This window comes from Centruroides sculpturatus, unplaced genomic scaffold, assembly GCF_000671375.1.
Source record: "Centruroides sculpturatus isolate CEXI.00-Female unplaced genomic scaffold, Cexi_2.0 scaffold1172, whole genome shotgun sequence".
NCBI classification, from domain to species: Eukaryota; Metazoa; Arthropoda; class Arachnida; order Scorpiones; family Buthidae; genus Centruroides; species Centruroides sculpturatus.
This window is the reverse complement of record NW_019385542.1, coordinates 120,200-140,849: the sequence shown is the minus strand read 5'-3', so window position 1 is coordinate 140,849 and position 20,650 is coordinate 120,200. Positions and strand designations below refer to the sequence as shown.

The 20,650-nt window shown below is 31.5% G+C and overlaps 1 protein-coding gene across 3 annotated transcripts in view; it reads left to right on the top strand.

Moving 5' to 3' along the window:
- LOC111639957 (bestrophin-2-like) overlaps positions 1 to 14,898 on the top strand; it is a 28,704-nt gene extending 13,806 nt beyond the window's left edge. For 2 of the 3 annotated variants that reach the window (XM_023385937.1, XM_023385936.1), the window contains exons 4-10: positions 2,396 to 2,562; positions 4,750 to 4,904; positions 7,574 to 7,651; positions 12,677 to 12,829; positions 12,903 to 12,983; positions 13,062 to 13,213; positions 13,296 to 14,898. In XM_023385937.1, coding sequence (XP_023241705.1) covers positions 2,396 to 2,562; positions 4,750 to 4,904; positions 7,574 to 7,651; positions 12,677 to 12,829; positions 12,903 to 12,983; positions 13,062 to 13,213; positions 13,296 to 14,073 — 1,564 coding nt within the window. In that variant the 3' untranslated portion in view covers positions 14,074 to 14,898. The remainder of the gene's footprint in view (positions 1 to 2,395; positions 2,563 to 4,749; positions 4,905 to 7,573; positions 7,652 to 12,676; positions 12,830 to 12,902; positions 12,984 to 13,061; positions 13,214 to 13,295) is intronic. The other variant, XM_023385939.1, reaches the window with a different exon arrangement.
- The last annotated feature ends 5,752 nt before the right edge of the window (positions 14,899 to 20,650 follow it).

Genomic DNA, 20,650 nt, shown 5'->3' with positions numbered 1-20,650 from the left:
AAAAAAAAATTTCATATAGACTGCATTCTCAATATTTTAAGAAGTTTCTTGATATTTGAGGAACTGGGTACCAACTAAAAAAAATTTAGTAGCAAGTTGTGTAACTTTTACAGCTGTTATGAGTTTTTATTTGAAAAAAATATATATGAACACCACACACAATTTTTTGTTTTTCTTATCTGGTATGAGATTGTTAAACTTCTTATATTTTTAATTACTATACAATGGCAAAAAGCTTAATTTTGAGGATAGGGATGAGTTTTATAAAGTATAAATACGAATGAAGATTTTAAATCCTACTTTCCTCAAGATATATGAATCCCTCTATCTCCTCACCCCTCGCCCTTTCACCATCAAAATTTAATATCATCAATGCTTTCCATATAAAAGCCACCATGCCAAATCTCTAATTTTTACCCCATCCTGAGATATTAAATGAAATAGATTCCTGCCTATGCACACATGCATGAAATTTTTTATTTTCCTTTTCATTCAGATCTCAAAATGCGGAGATTTGCAAAAAAACTTGGGTTAGATTTGACATGTTTCCAATGCTTTCCCTTATTATGTATACATAACAGCCAGGAAAGTAAAATACAATACAAATTTATGACCCTTCCTATGCATTTGCTGAGACTATTTTTATTAACTACTTGTTCGTACATTCATTTGTATGTAATATAATTTCTTTTTATATATATAAAAGACTGTTTTTCTAAGTAATCTAGAATCTAGCTGCAAGGACCTGCTTCGCTGGGCAAAAAGTAACGATAGTGAAGATTAAGATAATTACATTATAGCCAATCTTACCCGTTTTCACAGAATGCAAGAATTAGGTCCCCCGTTTCCAGACTAATTAGAGAATTTTTACGTCCAGTCAAATGAACTATTTTCAATTTGATCAATTTTCTGGAATGTTTACAATCGTTCTATAATCGAACCAATTCGAATTTGAATTTAAAACGGTTTGAACATTTTTTAAAATTGAAATAGAAAATCTTCCACTTTCAACCACTTTAAACCCCATATCTCCTGCACCCTTATAGCTATCGAGACGCAACCACCATAGTGCACGAATGGAGACTTGGGGCTACTACCACATACAAACACCATTCATGTACGATGTGTAGTTTTGGCTAAAAAGTGAAATATAGGGACACACATGTCCATTTTTATATATATATTTATATATAGATTGTCTACACCTATAAGCCATCAGGTTTCTTAAAATAAAATGATAGTACCTATTAGCCTGCAAGGAATAATCCAGAAATTTTTCAGTTTTTGATTTTTAATTTACATTTGTAATAGCAAATGCTTTAAAGTTGAACCAGTTTTTACATTGTATAGCTACCTCATAATGTGTAATTGTACAGTATATACTAACATCAAGTTGACATTTGTAAAAATACTATTTCCACAGCATGTACTAGTTGCATAGTGTTGTAACATTGCACTAGTCATGACTATGACTAATGAAATTTAGATTTTTAATAATGCATCTAAAGTTTTTGCACAGTGTTAAATGTTGATTTTACGGATAGTAATATGAAACTTTTTAAAATTAGTAAATGTTAAATTCAGCAAAATAATGATTCCATATTTTAAAGAACAATAATTGAGTTAGTCAAATAGCTGCTTGGAAAAATATTGAGAGTCAGATCTGATCAAAAAGGGTTTATCTCAGTAGGAGCAATACTATCATTAATCAATGGAATAGGTTGGCCCAATAACTTAAATGTGTGAGGGTTTTTCTTTCACTGATCTCATTTTTACATGAGCAAAGTATCATTTGTAAAAAATTCAAGGCATTGATCTGTACAGCTGTTCATGTTTGAATCCATTGTCAATTTTCTCTTCTAACAGAATTGAAGCTGGTTATGCAGCATTTATACTGGTCAAGTTCAAACTATAAAATATCAAAAAATATTTGAAAGTAGTAATACCTAAAAATATGATTAGGAGAATATTTTCTAGTCTAACATTTTCCTCTGTAAATTTCCAGAATAAATTATAAAAAGGATTCAAGTCATATCTTTAATGATTGAAATTATTGATATAGTAATCTCTAGTAATATATCTAGCTTATAAAATGTTTTTGAAAGATAGTGTATACATTTTCTATTCATAAAATTTAACTGTTATAAATTTAAAGTTGGAGATATCCAAAAGTTTGGATAATTATTTAAAACTATATTTAGATCTAAGTTTAATTAGAACAGTTGGATCATAAATCATTTGTAATTTTAGAACAAATTTCCAACAGCAAAACTTAAACTGTAAAATAAACATTAAATGATCCTAGAATAAGTTTTTGATCTAGAATAAACTAATCTTCACAGCATAATTAACTAATAAGAATTTTAAATTTATTAATCCATTTATATTCTTATAGAACAAGTATGCTAGTGTCGGCTTATGTCCATGGTTCAGATGAACGTGGAAGAATCATCCGTCGAACTCTTGCTCGTTATCTTAGTCTCTTATCTGTGCTTACTTTTCAAGCAGTCAGCACTTCAGTAAAAAAGAGATTCCCAACTCTTGATCATGTGGAAGAGTCTGGTAAGTGAAAATATCAGTATAAAGCTTTTTCAATTCAAAGACCTAATTTAATACATTCTGTAAATGTTGAGTGTGGTGATTGTGAAACAGTGAATAAATTCTGATTTTATATTTGAATCAAATGTATTCTTAACAAATGGAGGCTTATATAGATTTTTCAATCTCCAGATAGTTTAAAAACTAATTACCTTCTCAATAACTGGAGTTACTACAATAACTCATAACAGATTACAAAGCACAATTAACAAAACCTTTAACATCCAGTAACGAAATTTAATGTAAAATTTAACAAATGTTTTTGATCTTAAATAAGATCTGTATCAAGTCAGCATTATATTCCAAATTGGCATGCTCAGAACACAAATTTTCAAAAATTTTTTAAGCATGTTTTTATATAATTAAAACTTAAAATATAACGATGTAAATCAAACATATAAATATACAAAGTCAGTGGTATTTTTAAGCATTATAAAATTAAATTAGTTAAACTTTATACTGCTAACAAATCTATTTTACTAATATAAATTTCAAACATTTGTACTTAATATTTTATGAGGATTTTTTAAGCTAAATTATTAAAACAGTTAAAAATAATGCCTGCTGCTATTAAGCATCTTAATTTATTTATTGAATATATTACTATATACTAGGAGTTTAAATTTTAGCTTAACTAAATGCTAAGTTTTATTAATATGTAGTTAAGTTCAGAAACTGATTTTAAATTTGATATTTTTATAATAGAAAAATTTATCAGAATTGAACTAAATCAATTCTGAACTAAATATGATAAGTGTTTGTTTTTTAATATTCATAATTATGGTTCACTCTGCAAGAATTTGAGAAAATTTTAAGTAAATATTTGAATAAAGGTTTTCATAAGAATATCCTTTTGAAGAATCCATATATTTATCATTTTAAATTCAAATGTTTTGCATTAGTCAAATAAGCTATAGCCTATCTAGACATTGCATGGTGTCATCTACACAATTAGAATGAGTGGTGGTTGAGTTCAGATAGTTTATTGACTGGATTAAAATTAGTGTAACACATTGTTTCAATGCTGACTTTAGAAAATGTAAACCAGATGTGTCCAATGCTCCAAATTCTGGCATTTTGATAGCCATTTATACCAAACTTTGTTATTGGTGAATGTTATTTTATTACTTTTATTACAAAAGTGATTTGTTTTGTTAAAGTAAAACATTCTTAGTGAAAATATATTACGAACCTAAGATGCTTAAAATATTAAGTCAGTCTATTAGAGGGTGTTTGGGCTAGAAGTATTGAAAAATATACCTCTCAGTATCTGTAAGGTTTATTAAAAATTTTTTGGTATTGTAAAGTAACACTCTAAATTAAGTTTTTATAAAGGTTACTTTTAATGTGAACATCTTTTTAACTTAGTGTCAAAATGATACTCAAGCTCTTGCCAAATATTTCAAACAGCTGAGGCTTTATTAGAGCTGCTGCAGCAATGTTTTAAATAGTCCAAATCCCAACTTTACAGACTTTACCAGAAGCTTTTTGCTTGTGTCTTTAGATCTACAGATATGATTCCATTATTAGACAACCAAGCAGTTGGGCTTCCTTTTGATTTATATCCAGGTTTTGATTTATATTCTAGTGTGTGTTCAAAAACAGTGCATCATTACACTTTTAAGATGTTAATATTTTACTATGCACAAAATAACTTGAATGTGAGACAAAGCAAACATCTATCTGCTACACTTCCATTGTGAAAATGAGTAGTTCTGACATTGTAAGCTCTACATATGCATGCATGCATGTTTGTGCATGCGCATGCACCACACACACACACAAAAAATGTCTTATATTGAGTGTCAAACCTATGGCAAATGTGCCCAAAGTGGCACATTGCGAGAAATCATCTGGTACAGAACATTTCATATGATTTCATTCAATCATCTTTATATTTATTCTAATTAAAGTATTTTTACTTCGTTCTTTTAAATATCGTTATGCAAGCTAAAACTTCAGCATGCATAAATATTTAAGTTAATTATGCTCATTATGATATGTGGACTCTAAATGGTTTGCTATCCCATCCTGTATATAAATTCTATTCTCAACTATTGATTTAAAATTTTATGTAGGTGTATAAATAATAATAATTTTTTATTTTTATATTGGAATTACTGTGATTCTAAAGTTTAGATTTATTTACAGGTTTGATGACAAAAGAAGAAAGGTGTGTTTATGATGAAATCCCAGTCAGTCATGGGAAATGGTGGGTTCCTGCACAGTGGTTCACATCTCTAGCAGTTCGTGCAAGAAAAGAAGGACGTATTAAAGATGATGTTCTTCTTAATGCTATATTAAATGTAAGCAAAACAAATCAGTATCAATTTGGTAATCTTTAGTTACTAAAATTATAAAGAATAAATGTTGGTAAGAAAGAGATGAAGTGTTCATAACATCCTACTAAATAAATAGCAACAATCTAGTCAATTAAAAATTTTTAAGTGTTAGCATACTACCATTGGGCTCAATATTCATGTCTGATCCAGTCTACCATCACTTATTATGGATAGTACAAATGAGGACATTGTTCTTTCTTGCAAGCTGACTAGCTTTAATGTACTATAGCAGGGGTGGGCAAGCAAAAGTTCAGTCGGAACCGAAATGTACGTTTTGCAAAATGCATCAGAGCTGCAGTTCTGTACTTTTTTTTATTCTGTACCACAGTTCTGTACCGCAATTTTATTATATAATGTAAATATAATATAAAACAAATATTGAATTTTTTTAATAAACATATTTTTACAAAATTGTGGAAATAAAATTGTAAAAATAATAATGAAAAAGCAGAAATTAACACTTTCAGCAAGAGCCACATTTGCCCTTGTCTGTACTATAGTCTTAACTAGGTGTTCAAAAAACTTGAATATTCATTAGTTTGTCAAATTATAAAGGATTCTATTATAATTATTATGATAAATATTTTCAATATTTTTTTATATAAATATTTTGTTGCATTTTGTAATAATTTTATGAATGCAGCTTACAGAATTCTTAAAATAAAAATATTTACTCTTTACACTGTTCAAATGATTGAGGCAAGTTGGATATACTTTAAAAACTAATTAGCATATTTGGTGCAACATTTTTTTCACTGGTGGTGGGAGTGTTAAAGCTGTTCTTCAGTATTGATTTAAAAAATGTTTCCTTATTTAAATTTGATTTCATTAAAATGCTGGGGGTTGCACAGTGCCAAAATTGTCACTTGACAATATTATTATTAAAGTGGCAGTAAAAACTAGTCTGCTTATTCCGACATTCAGCACAAAATTGAATTACAAAGCATGCTACAGGAAAAACAGCAGAATGTTGACTTCCTGTTCAATGGGAATCCTGTGCCCCACACCTAGCTATGTCATGACATCATGCGGCAAGTTTAGGCAGGAAGTGGTGTTATTTTTAAGTAACAGCTTAACATGTTACTTTTGCTTTCCATACTCCAAACTGATGATGCTAGCAGTACCTGCATTAATTAGTAAAACTAGTGACGATAAATAATGTGAAATGGTTGGCAATTTCTTAATTTTCCACAGCAAACCCTTAGTGCTGTTTTTGGACTGTTTCAACTCATTTGGGATCTCATACTGGATAGTATAATTACTAATTTCTTTTTTAAACTAGAAATTTTAATGCCATAGCACTTGAAAAACTTCAATTTTCTATGTAAATAGTACTTTAAATGGTTGATTCTTTAATTACAGAATAGGGAAAAAATTGATCAGTTTCAAAGTTTGCAATGTCCTCATTTTTTATTCATTGAAGTATGTTTGGATAAATTTTAGTGCATATAAATTTGTAGGAAATTTTCTATGGTAGTGGTTGCCAATGTAGTTCCTGTCTTATTTTCTTTTCATGAAAATAAAATTTCACAAGTACTTAACATCTATAAATTAAAAATAACTTTGTCAAATGTTTTCAAAATTAGGTAATTTTTTAAATAATCAGAAGAATTTTGTAATTGAATTCTATGATTGTTCACAATGATAATCTGAGAATATTAGTATTACATTTTAAATAACTGAAACTTTGAAATATTTTAAATAAAAATCAAAATAGAACAGATATAAATTTTCTGTATATGAAAAGTTAAACAGAAATTATTTTTGTTACTTATGCAAGCTAACTAATTAGCTGACATAAATATTCTTTGATACTAATAAATGCACAACTACATTTTGTTTTAGTTTTTAAAGTTTCTCAATCTGGTATCACTGAAGACAAAGGCCTAAATCTGATTTAGCATTTGAACATTGTAACTTGGTTTTAAATTTACATACAAATGAATACATAATCCTCTCATTTGGTAGCTCGCTCATTCTCACTTACCATATGATCTAAAAGTTTGAGATCAGATGTAAGCGAGATGAAGTGAAGTTAGTCAACAGAAAATAAAGTTTAAAGTAACTGAATGGTATTTAAAATTTATAATGACCTTCAGAAATGTATGTGAAAAAATTAAATGATTAGCAAATTTTAAGGGCTTAACTCAAAATATTTCTAGATTTCCCTAAGTTCCCTTGATCCAGTTGTAATAAGTTATATAAAGTTGTCAAATTTAAAAAATTGGGGTGTGTTTTTAAATTTAAGAAAATTAAATAGTTGTATTTCTCATGTATTTCTGGATGTTCTTTGCTTAATCCTGAGGTATTTATACCCCGAATGGGGAAAAAACAGCTTACAGGAAATGTGTTGCCCTTTAATTTTAAACTCTAATCTTTAAGTCAATGTTTCTAAATTTGTGGAAGTTTTTTAAATTTAAGAAAATTATTGCTATTAAATTTTTGAACAAAAACACTACCAAAAACTCATTTTAGTATTAAATTTTTCTTTAAAAAAAATTGTTTCAAATAGAGGTATTTTCTTGTTGGACAAGATTTTTCGTTGATTTACTTAAATTTCATTTCTTTTCTGTTTTAGTAATAATTTACATAATTGAAAATTCTATATTATAATTACTGGAATATTATTTTAGGAAATGCACACTTTCCGTGGTAATTGTGGTATGCTTTTTAGTTATGATTGGATTAGTATTCCACTAGTATACACTCAGGTAAGTGTTATACAACATAATGATAATTTATGAAAATTCTTGTTTTAAAATATTAGTTTTTAAATGTAACTTAAATGTTTGAATTGTAAAGATTTATATTATAACCTTTTGTGGATCAAATGATTTCAATGATTTTAAAATTACATTAAATTTTATAATTTTGATTTTTAATTTGGTTTTCATAAGTTATAATTTTGTGAAGACACAAACAATGGCTATTTCCAAAAGAATGATCTTTGAACTTATATACAGTAGAAAATGTTTATTGTATTCACTTTAGGTAACAGTATTTTGATAATATCTCAGAACATTAAGTGAATAAGACTACAGTTAGTGGAAATTCTAGTTTTATTAGCTAACATTTAAATGAACACATTACAAAAGTTTTAAACTTTGTATAAATCAAAGTTTTTTTTATTAATTATATGTGGATGAATTACTGTATGAAGTAAAAATGCCAATAATTTAAACTATTGTATACAGCAGAAAAAATCATTGCTTTTGATGTGATGCAATTGTTAGTCTTAGTCTTGGGTACGTGTTGAGCTGATACTTTTTTTTTCTTTCTTTTCTTGCTATTTATCAACAGATAACTAAATCATAATTACAAATACATAAATACTAGAAAATATTTGATCTTAAATATTACATTAAAAAATAAATTTGAATGTTATAGTTCAATATTGGAGGTATTTAGATGTCCAGTCAGTGATGGATTCAGAAGTATTCAAATGGGACATAAATTATTAGATTATTATTCAAATATTTTAACATGTGCATGATGTTTTTATAATATAGTGATATTTAATTTTGGTTAATTTAAAAGTTAGTACTTATTGCTTTATACAAGTAGTCAAGGTATTTGAATATTTGAGGTTTGGTTATAATTGCTTATTATTTGCTTATAATTAGTTAACTTTTTCAGTACTTAAATTTTGGAATGTGCTTATTATTCATTTCACATTATCAGAATATCTGATTAAATGCAAAATATTGAGCACTACATGTGCATGAAGGATAAGAATGGACAGTATCTGCGGTATAAGAAGGAAATCTTGAGCCATTGGCATGAACATTTTGATGAGATCTCAAACATTGAATTCTGACATCCACCAATTCCTGAGGGTCTGCCCTGCCCTGGGCCGGTTTTCCAAATCACAGCTGGGGAGGTGTCTGCGGCGATTAGAAGTATGAAGGACCAGATGACCTGGAAGCTCAAGGACCTGCACACCGAGGCTACAACTTGGCTAACTGCATTCTTCAATGCTGTGGTAGTCACCGGTTGACCTCTGGTGATCTGATCCACAAGTATCATTGTACCAGTCTTCAAGAAGTGTGATCCAGCAGAATTCTCCAACTAATGGCCAATATGCCTACTCTCTCACATTATGAAAATCTTTGAGCGCATTATTGACCGACGTTTGTGTGACATTGAGGTCACAGTCCTATAGATGTCACATCTATAGGACTGTGATATGACATATAGTATATACTCTATATACTATATATATACTCTATAGATGTCACATCTATAGTGTGTGATATGACACATCACACTCTATGGTTCCGAATGTTGGCCATCAACGAAAGCAGCCAAATGGAGTCTCCATTCCATTGAGATGTGCATGGCTTGCAGAACTTTTGGTGTATCCCTCCTCGACCATATCACCGACGACACGATACACCAACAATTTGGCATTGTGCCCATTGAGGCAAAAATGAGACTCCTGTGCTGGTTTAGCCACATCTAACGATCAGCCCCCGGATACAGTTGTCAACATTGCCTATCACCTAGAGGTGAACAGCTGTCAACCATGCGGAAGCAACGATGGCAAGATGCTATCAATGCAGACCTAAAGGCTCTGCATCTGAACCCAGACAATGCACTCGATCAAACAAAGTGGTGTTTGAAGATCCAAATAGCAGACCCTATATCTGTGGGACAACACTGAGAATAATATCTGATTAAAGTAACTGAATTCTATTGTACATAAAAACCATTTACAGTAGATTCCACTTACTGTAATTACTTTGGGACTCACTGTTACTGAATGAATTATCATTTGTCTACTAATTTCAATAACAGTGTAATGTCAGCAATTTGAACTTTTATTTAAGCAAATAATGATTAAAGCACTGGTTAAGACTGATGATAATTCTAATATTAGCCAGCCACTTATTTAGGTTTTTAGCATGTAAAGAAAGCTTAAAGGCCTATTTATCCAAAGATGACAGCAATAACCAAATTCTGATCACAATAAGCATAGTATTTATAATTGTATTTGAAAAATTACAGTATAATTTGCTAACCTACTAGTTTTGATAACATTATCTGTGATTATATTAAGCAGTCTGCTGTATACAAATGTTCAGGATAACTTATACTACTACTAAATGGGTACATGTATTATTATTACTGTATTATTGAGTTAAAAAAATTCTCCATTTCAAACAAAATCTTTTGATAGACTTTATAATTAGTGCATATATAGCATTTAAAAATTTGGTTAAAAACTTTGTTTTACTACAAATTGGAATAAATTAGTAAACCTGCTTTAAATTTGACTGGGGGGGGTGGTTTAGTATTAAAGAATCTTGCTTTGTGAATAAAATTGATACTGGTAATTAGAATTGGATTCTGTAACAATTAGAATAACAAATTTCTAAAATTCACAATTTAAATGTAAATTGAAAACAAAATATGCAATTAGCAACTTAATCAGAAATTATGTTTGGAAATGCCAGGAGAAATATGAATTGAGATTCCAAGTTGTGTTTACAATATAAGGTATCACACTGGGAGTTAAGTGAAATTATACAATAACTTTAATTTTGATCTTTTTAATAATTTTTCGTACTGAAGACATCAAGTAAAATTGAAATTATTGCAAAATTTGATCCGTTCACTAAGAAAATAGTTCATGAATTGAATGACACAAATATGAAATAATGAAATAAATGTCTATCTGGTGCTTTTTTTTTTCTTTTTCAATATATGAGATAATGTATTGAAATGTCATATATTTCCAAGTAATGATATATTATTAGAACTCTGGACAAAAACTGCAAACATGATGTAAGTACATCATGTTTGCAGTTTTTTCTTAAATCAATGATTTAAGAACATTTGAATGACAGATACCAATATTGATTCTTTAATCTAATTGGGCCGCAATTTGAAAAATTGTAGTTTTTATATAATTAGTTATTCAAAGATTTGTTTTTTCTGTAATTTAGAATGTAATGAATTTACAATAATAAATTTATTCTTTATTAGACTGGTTAAAATGAGCTTATTATATAGTGTGTGAGGTGTAGTGCACACATCAGTGCACACAAATATGATTTTTCTTTTTGTACTTTTAATTGTTAAACAGGAGCAATTTATTTTGGTGTTTAGTTCTCAAAATATTTAGGTAAAAAGTAAGATGAAAGTGTCAAAACATATCATTTTGAATACTGTATATACTTCTGAATTCTTTAAATGACACTTTTGTAATTTTAACTTTGTTTATTGTGATGTTAAATATTATTTTTAAACTGTTTAACTGTTTTATTTCTTATAAAAATTGCTCAATTTGATAGTTATAAGCAAATTAGATTGGCAAAGTGGAAAAATTTAATAGGATTCTTCTATTTTACTTGCATTTTGAATTTAGGCTATAAATGAATATTTTACAACTTGAGCTAAAGGAATTTGTTGTTGGTATGACAGTGTTTTCACATTTTTGTTAAAAATGTAAAATGTTTTGATAGTTTTCATATCTTCACTCTCAATTCTTCAAAGTCAAGTCTATATTTATCACTTCAAAATAAAGTGATAAATATAGACTTGACTTTGAAAAATTGAAGATTTGAGAGTGAAGATATGAAAACTATCAAACATTTTATATTTTTAACAAAAATAACTTCATTTTTAACAAAATAACTTCAAAATAAAGTTTTGTGTTTTCAAGGATGCAAAAGATCATTTTTGCATTAATCTGTTACCAGTAATCATCTTTCAAAATTGTTTTGTTTAAATGTAGGAATGAAAAACCAAAAAGAAGGGAATGTGTGAAAAACTTAGTCAGTATGGTTAAGGTGTCAGTGTGCCACTTTGGGTGGCCTGGAATTGATTCTGGGTAAGCAATTTCTGAGGAATTTTTTATGGCTTGTCAACACCAGATATGTTGGGCCATCCCTCACTATTTGGCTTTTGCTTAACTTACTTTGGGTATGGAGAAAAATGGCCCTCTTAGTGCCCAATGCCACTAAAAGCCAAAGATGTCATTTTATTTATAGGGTCTTAAAGATTGCTCTTAGAAATTCTGACAGCTGCATAACATTCTTTAGCTGACATTTTGGTATATGAGAATCTTAAGCATTTTGAAAGTAGTTGTATTTTCTTCTACCTTTTTGTAGTTGACTTATTTCATTACTTTGCTTTGTAAATTATTTGCTCTCTACATTTTAGTTTGAAAATTGATACAATAGTTTAGTATTTAGGTTGTATGAATGTAATGATTTGAGGATTTGCATTATTGCTTATTGGATTGGTGGTGATATTTTGATTAAATTTATTCTATTCTTATTTATTAATCTAGTAAGAATTTTTTTTACAAGGATCAGTGTTTAAATACCCTTTTTTTTCATTAACAACAGTTTATTTCATTCATATATTATGTTCCTAATGGTGTCAAAATATAGCATGGCAGATTATTTGTATTAGATCAGATAAATCAAATAGTTGGTTAGTTTTTTTTAATCTAGTGTGTTAGAAGTGCCACAATGCAATATGCTAATTAGCACTGGTGGATCCCAGACTCTTAAAATATTAAATTCTATTGGTATATTTTTAAAGCAGGTTTATTACATAATTGAAATTTACTAGTACTTCTGATGTTTGTTCATTATTATTAATAAAAAAATATAAAAAATTTTTTGTTAATTAATCTGGTTTGAAAATACTTGAGAATAAGAAAGCTTTATAGTAATAGTTCAATGTGTCCATTGTATCAAATGAAGTCTTTTATAACTTTCTAGGTAGTTACACTGGCTATTTATACTTATTTTCTGGCCACAGTGATGGGACGTCAGTATCTGGACCCAGAAAAAGGATATCCAGGTCATGAAGTTGATCTTTACATCCCAATATTTACTATTCTTCAGTTTTTCTTTTATATGGGATGGCTTAAGGTAAGACTTCAGATTTAAGATGGTATAATTTGACACCTTTTGAATTTGCTTTAACCAAAAGTGTTCTCTGTAGGTGGCGGAACAGCTTATTAATCCATTTGGTGAAGATGATGATGATTTTGAATTAAATTGGTGTTTAGACCGTAATCTTCAAGTAAGATCAGATTACTCGGAAATATTATATAATTTAATATTTGTAATGCAGCATAATCTATAAACTTTAAATATTTAGGTTTCGTTCATGATCGTTGATGAAATGCATCGTAAGCATCCTAAATTAATAAAAGATACGTATTGGGATGAACTGGAACCACAACTTCCATATACCAAATCATCTGTTAATTTGCGTTCGCAGCCGCATTTGGGGTCTGCTATTAATTTAGAGTAAGTTTTTTTTTATCTTTGGAACTATTCTAATTGACTACGGTTTAAATAATAATAATAATAATAATAATGGTAATTTCAGTATTAATCTGGAAGAAGCTGAATTCGTTCCAATGGAAACGATAATGGAGGACGATCACGAAGATAATACTTTCACGTATAACAGTCCACCGACAAGTCCGACTAAAGAATTACTAACACCAGCTTTTCCATCGTGCGTGGAGTTTAACCCTCGGAATACGACTGGCGAAGGGGATACCACTTCTCAGACCGGTTTAAGGCTTCTAACAGACTTTCCGGGTTCAAAAATAATTAACATGTTGATAGGTTCGAGCTCCGAAAACGTGAATTCAGTTTCCAAAAAGGATAATCTTCTTCCCACTTTTACATTGAAGACTCCGAGTCACAGATCCCGCACCAGTTCCGTAAACGAGCATCGCGAAGACCATTCAGCTGAGGAGAAAGAGACCATCAACGAAGTCCAGTTTCATCTTCCGTCTACGCTGACTCCATCTAGAAGAGAACAAGGAACCGTGGAAGAACAACAATCGTTGATTATAGATATACCCGTCGACTCTAGTAACGCGGTTCCTAGTAGCTACGGTGATGCAGCTCCAGTGCCGACAGCGTTAATGGATGGCCTCCATTCAAAGAAGAGTGGCGTAGGCACGTCCTCCAACATTCATAGTCCCTGTGAGACCGCCAAAGAATCTGTGGTGCAGATCGACTCTGAACCAGGGTCTCCAGTGGTCCAATCGAATTACGAGCCGAACTCGTCCCAAGAAAGTCTGACCCAGTTTGTCGATAGCAATCAGAGCACAGTAAGCAGTTATGCCGAACTACTGCAACACAGTAAATAAATTCCTGCAATGTACTTTCTTTCTTTCTTCTGTAGATTTATTTTGATGTTATATTTTTTTATTTATTCGGTTCTTATTGAACCACGTGTACTGTGAAAACTTTATTTTGGATATTTTTCATTAGTTTACTCGAATCTGAATGTATTGAAATTATTTTTTCTTTAACCGTAACTGTGATAACAAAAGTTTCTACATTTGGAAGCTGATGGAGGAACAGTACTTTTCTCCTTTATGTAGTATTATTTTAAAACTTTCTAGAACGAATTTCGTCTTGTAAATGTCGAATGCAAGCTTTGCTATATGTATATAAGTAAAACAAAGTATTTCTTTTGGGAATACCAGGATGTGCTTTAGTTACTTTACCACGACACAAGTTATTTTGACTGAATGATCTATTCGTGTCTTTACAACACGAGAACGGGAGAACTCGATCTGTGATAAAGTATAGTTTTGCATTTATTTTGTTAAGAATAGGTTTCAATGTCCATGGTTTTGGATCTAAACAAGATTGAGCAAATGCCGTAACTTAATCGTGTATGTAAACGTTTTTCTTTAATGAATGGATTAGATTAACGGGTTCTTGTAACGATCGAGTTAAATGGTTGTTACCTGTATCAGGTAGTGACATTTTACGAAAGATGTCGTCATTTTTTATTAAATGTAACGAGTTCTGTCATTTTCCGGTAATATAATAATAATAATCTAAATGTTCTATGTAACTTCAATGTTCATTGTAATTCAATATTCTATGACATGTCGATCGATGTAACTTGTAAAAACAGTTGTAATCCCCACTATGACAATGAAGTGGTGCTAAGTTTTGAATTTTGCTTCCGTTTGCCTTCCTTAGAAATCATAGTAGGATTGTTAAGACTCAGTGATACATAGTACAAAAATCTTGCCTTAAAAATTCCATACAGGTGTATAGAAATTGCTTTCTATTGCTAAAACCCAAGTGCTTAAACGTGTTGCTATAAAACCGTTATTTTCTTACGATCTTACTTGTGATAGTAAAATATCCATTTCCGAGATATATATTAATATAAGATATATACATACATAAGAAAAAAAAACATGTTACTGTTAAATTCAATAAATATTTACTGATATTAACTGCTGTGTGTTGATTTAAAAAAAGAAATGATTGATTCTCCTAAGATCGTATTCGAAATTTAGTCAAAAATTAAGTTTTTTCGAACATAAACGAATTTAAAAGTTTATATAGTTTAAAACAGTCGATTCTCAAATATTCGGAAAAGCTAATTTGCTGTTTATACAAGGATTTTGGAGATACGATCTTAGGGAAAATTATCTCTACTTCATTAGGGTCGGCATTTTACCAGCTGTAAGAGAGACCAAATTAACTTTTTAAAAAGTTAAGTGGAGCATTGTTTAATATACAACGTCTTATGTTGGTCTCAAAACATTCTTTTCTGATTTTTGTTTACAAGTCTCCGTAATAAATTTAATTGATGCGTGATTTTATGAAGGTAAGAATCTTTTACAAAATGTATACAATTTCCATGACGTTTTGTTCTCTGCTCTGATATTCTCAGAATTAAGTAAATGACTTCTCCATAGGTATTGTCAGAGGATTAATAGAAACGTGTTGAATCATGGAAATTTACACATTCGTAGTATCCTGAAATAAAGTCCACTTCTTTTGCAATAGTTCAAATATTGCACAAATTTTTATTTTAAAAAGAGTTAAATTGTTAATGGCGTTTGGCTAGAAGTGTTTAGTCAAAAACGTTTTCTTAAAACTTCAAATGGTTAACATCAGTCATGAGCGACTTTCAGATTGCGGAACGGTTCCTCGGAATTCTGCTCAGTCTTGAACTAGACCAGGGTTGGCGAACTTGTTCGGGAAAAATCATCTAGCACGATTTCATATAACTATTATACGTTTTTAATTTTTCACTTGTATTTTTTTTTTTAACCATTCTTCCGGTTTATCATCTGACCACCCTTTTTTTAACCAGCTGCTTTACATTTATTCGAATTAAATCGTTATTAGAAGTTTAAAACTTTGGCACGCATAATCATTTTTAAACATAATTATACCACGTATATATGACACAAGGACTCAAAAAGGTGTGCTATCCCTGGACTACACTTCCCCGTCGGTTTTATATATACAATGAATCTACTTATGATTACTGGGAGTTGCAATTTTTGAGGATAACCGACTAATAATATCAATAACGATTTTTAATCTTCTATTTAAACTGAATTTAAACTCATTACAATTATGACATTTTTACAATTTATATTGATCACAAATTGTACACTTATAAAGCATTACACATTTATTTATGCTACATTTATAAATAATTGTTTTTTGAAGCAACAAAAAATTTATTGTAAAAAATTTTCAAGTGTCTGTCCTTTGCACTTCTGAATATAATTCAGTTATAGTGAATGCTTTTCGCAGTTTGTTGCTCTATATTGCACACATGAAGAATTCGTAGAGCTGCTTGCATCTGCACATTAGTTGAAGGAACTGAAATATCTCCTGTAAATAAGATCTATTTTCTTCCTGATAATTTGAAGTTATCCGCAACATCTTGACCTATTTTCGATCCTTCCATTTTAGCCTCCACTTCTATATTGCTGTCTATACCTACCCAATTTTCAAACTCTCCTTTAGACAGTCTGTCTGGAATTCTTTCGCAAATTTTAGCTGTAAGCTTCTGAAAAAGTTCTTCTGAAACAGGAAATTTCGGCATTTATTTTAGAAAATTCACCCTTTCAGAAGCAGTTTTCTCCGAGACTTCTTTCAAGACCTTGCTAGCAAATGCAATGTATCAAGAACGGAAACTTTTTGCAATTTCCGATCAACTGGATTTACACCAGATCTTAAATTTTATCCAGTTCAGATATAATAACTCTCAAGCGAATTTGTCTGTGATGATAAGCTTAATTTTAAAGGTCGTACGATAATTTGGTCATAAGGCAGAATTAACGATGTAGTGTTTGAAGGCAATATCATTTTGATGTTTTTAAGGACAAATTGTGCGCGCGCCGTATGTAGTTGTCTACTAACAAAAGGATTTTTCGCTTTAATTTACGATCCTACTTAAAAATGACGTCATCCAAGCATTTGCATTAGACAAGTAATCAACGGGCAAACTTTTGACATCTTTAAAACTCTGAGGATTTTTACTTTTTCCAATCAGCGAAAGGTCTTGCATCTCGCCTATCATATTAACACACCAAAGAACTGCCATTCTCTCTTTCGAAAATTTAAATCCTTTAGCGGTCTTATTTTAAAACAAGTATATTCAGGCATTGCATGAAAATATAATCCAGTTTCATTTGCATTATAAATATCCTGGGGTGAATATTCAGAAATAATTTTTAGTCATTCTGTTTTTATCCACTCCATAGCTCTTCAAATTACAAATCGCACTTTTTTCTTGACCATGGAGACGTTTATATACAATATTCTCTTGCTTTTTTCATCTGTTGAACCATCCATCAGTTCCAATGCAATCTTTCGCCCATAAATTTGCCTATTTTGCATCAAAAAGCAATAGTAGTAAGTCCATTAACCGGAGTATTCTTTTCACGAACATTATTGAACCAAATTTTAAATGCTGACTCAACTTGACTAGCATTCTCAAGTTGTTTTCTCTTCCGATTCATGTTCTCGTTAGAAAGTGAAAAAATATCTACGTTTTGATCTGTCTTTTAAGTCTGCGTTATTCGGTGAAATATTTTCATTGTTTCTTCAATTTTAAGTATCGTCAAGGAATAATAATCGCTTCTGAGGGATGAATAAATAAAATATTAAAATTTTCGCTTTAAAACTTTAGATTCTAAATAAATAATGCTGATAGAGAAGCTAAATCATGTAAAATTAACATTATCTCCAAAGTGATCTCCAAAGTGATTTATGGTTATTCTCCTGACCAGCCTCACTATCTTCCAGTTGTTCTGTTTCTGATGTGTGATCTCCATTTTTACCAGACGTATTTGGCTGGACATATAAATCCTAGCAACATCGTGTTTTCTCAGCAGCAGCTGTTTCTACTTTACGTTGTGGGCATTGTTGCTGCTCGCTGTTATATCCAGTAACAACTTTTGTAGACCCCATAACATGCGCAGAAGCAGATCAGTCAGAAACATTCACGGAGCAAATTGTAAACAGAGCAGTAAAAAAAAAAATAATGTATTTAGTCACCTTAATTAATCTGTGATACATTGTCTTGTAAACAGTAATGTTGTATGAATTCATAATTACAACGAAAATACCGTCACGCTTTTTTTCACATCGGCTATATCCATTCACGGTCACAGACTTGCGGTCTTTTCAGGACAACGTACTGCTCATATTCAGGTTCACTACTCGCATACTCAGAACAGATATATAAATGTGGGTTCGTCTTCTGATTCTTTTAATAAAACTGTGAATTCGCATTCATCCATTTTTACACAAAATGTGGGGAAAATCCTCACGTAGCTCTCCACGCACTGAAGAGGTTAGCTGTATTGAATAGTGTCCACCAGTGGCCAAGCGGTCTTCCGTACCCTGAAGACTGGGAGTTCGGTCGTGGGTTCACGCTACGCTCGGATGGGCTGGCAACGTGGAGTTTTCCAGGTTTTCTCCACGTCTGTAACGGCCAGTTTCCCTTAAAAAGACCTCCCGGAAGGCATCCTCTCTAGGCAGATCGCCCAAATGTTACGTTGCCATAACTTAACAAGCAATTAGCTGTATTGAAAGTGATAAGGCATGATATGATTGATCGAAATAATTAGAACTAAGTAGCATTGAAGGAAGTGGTCGGAATGCAAATACGACTTTGTAATATTGAGCCTTGAGAGCACAGGATCACACTTTGACCGGCATAAGGGATGCCATATGTAGATTACAGCAGTTAGAACAGTGGCATAATATCTCTTTTTTATATGTCAGTTAGAAACCAGTAATCCTAAGATGACGAAGCGTTGTCGGACAGCAAAGGCATGTGACGATCGTACAGGAACAAAAAGCCTTCTCTTTACAAATTCAGAGGCCAGAAAGGAAAAATATCGAAAATCGTATAATTTTAAGCGTTCCTTTCTATCTCACCTCATATGGAGTATCAGCGTTTTCGGCTTTATTTCTACGATAGAGTGATATCTGTATTTTTTTTTAACTCTTTCCACCCTGTGGGCACTAAGAGGGTCTCTTTTTGCAAGTCCATTATGGGTACGGCCAGGCCCACAATGGGGCGACCGGATGGTGAAGGACCACCCCAAAAAATTCTGGAAGTTATTCGATCCCGGGTCCCCCAGAGCGATAGACTGCCACCTTGACCGCTCGGCCATCCGGCCGTCTGAGTGATATCTGTATTCAATGAGCATAGATTCGGATTCCCGCTCCCCAATTATGGCCAAACAGTAAAGTATCGACCAAGCTTACTGCTTGGCTATACGCAAGGAGCGGGGAATAATGCCTTCTGTGAGGTCTTTTTAAGCGTAACTGTCCCCTATTACAATTGGTCCCGCTTAGAACTGAACCCTCTACGAACTGGCTCGTTTGATTGCAGTTGTGAACAAAAGAAAACATATATTGGAGAAACAAAAAGAAAATTAAAACAACATATTCGGACCATGAAAAGCAATTATGCAAATTCAGCAGTAGCAGAACATTGTAATACAAAAAGGATGCGAAATAGATTTGAGCACTATAAAAATAAAAAAGAAAGAGTTTTATTTTTAATACATAAAAAATATAAATTCGACTTTTAACAAAGCTAAAAACTTTGTACTTGCCTCTGTGATTTTTTGTGAACGTTTTTTAAAGTATTGCTGATGGTGAGAACGGCGAAAAGAAGGACAAGTACAAAGTTTTTAGCTTTGTTAAAAGTCGAATTTATATTTTTTATGTATTAAATGTAAATAACGCCGGCCATGGATTTTATTATTTTTACTTAAGAAAGAGTTTTAATTAAAAGGCAATTATATTAACATATCCACATTGCAAGACAAATAAATAGAATGAACAACAATTTAGGAAGGGAAATACACCAATCATGGAACAGAATCATTGACAGAGGGAATGACGGGTGGCGGTATAAAAGGAATGAACCACCATCTACTTAAGATGCCCCAGTGGTCGAGTGGACTCTGTCTCCGCTCTTTGCGATAGACTCAGACCCTAAACACTGGGCGTTTGGCTGAGGGTTCGCGCCTCGCTCGGGCGAAAAATCTTCATCGGCTCACCAGTGGCCGAGCGGACCTTGTCCCCGTACTTGAGTGGACTAGACCTTGAACACTGGGAGTTCGGTCGTATTTCGATCGGACGGGCTGGCAGCATGGAGTTTTAGTTTTCTCCATGTCGATAACGCCTGAATAGAGGCCAGTTTCCCATAAAAGTCATCCCAGAAGGCATCCTTTCCCCCACGTACGTTTTGGCCGTTATCGTTATATAAGGTCGGCTCTTCGGTCGCCTAGCGATCAACCACAAGTCTCTCGGAGTGTAAGGCGAATAGCCACTATAAGCTTCACGTAAACCGCTTACAGATACAGCTACTGATAAGATATTGTCGGAGTACTGATAGACGAACGATGATGTAAGTTTTAGAAAATT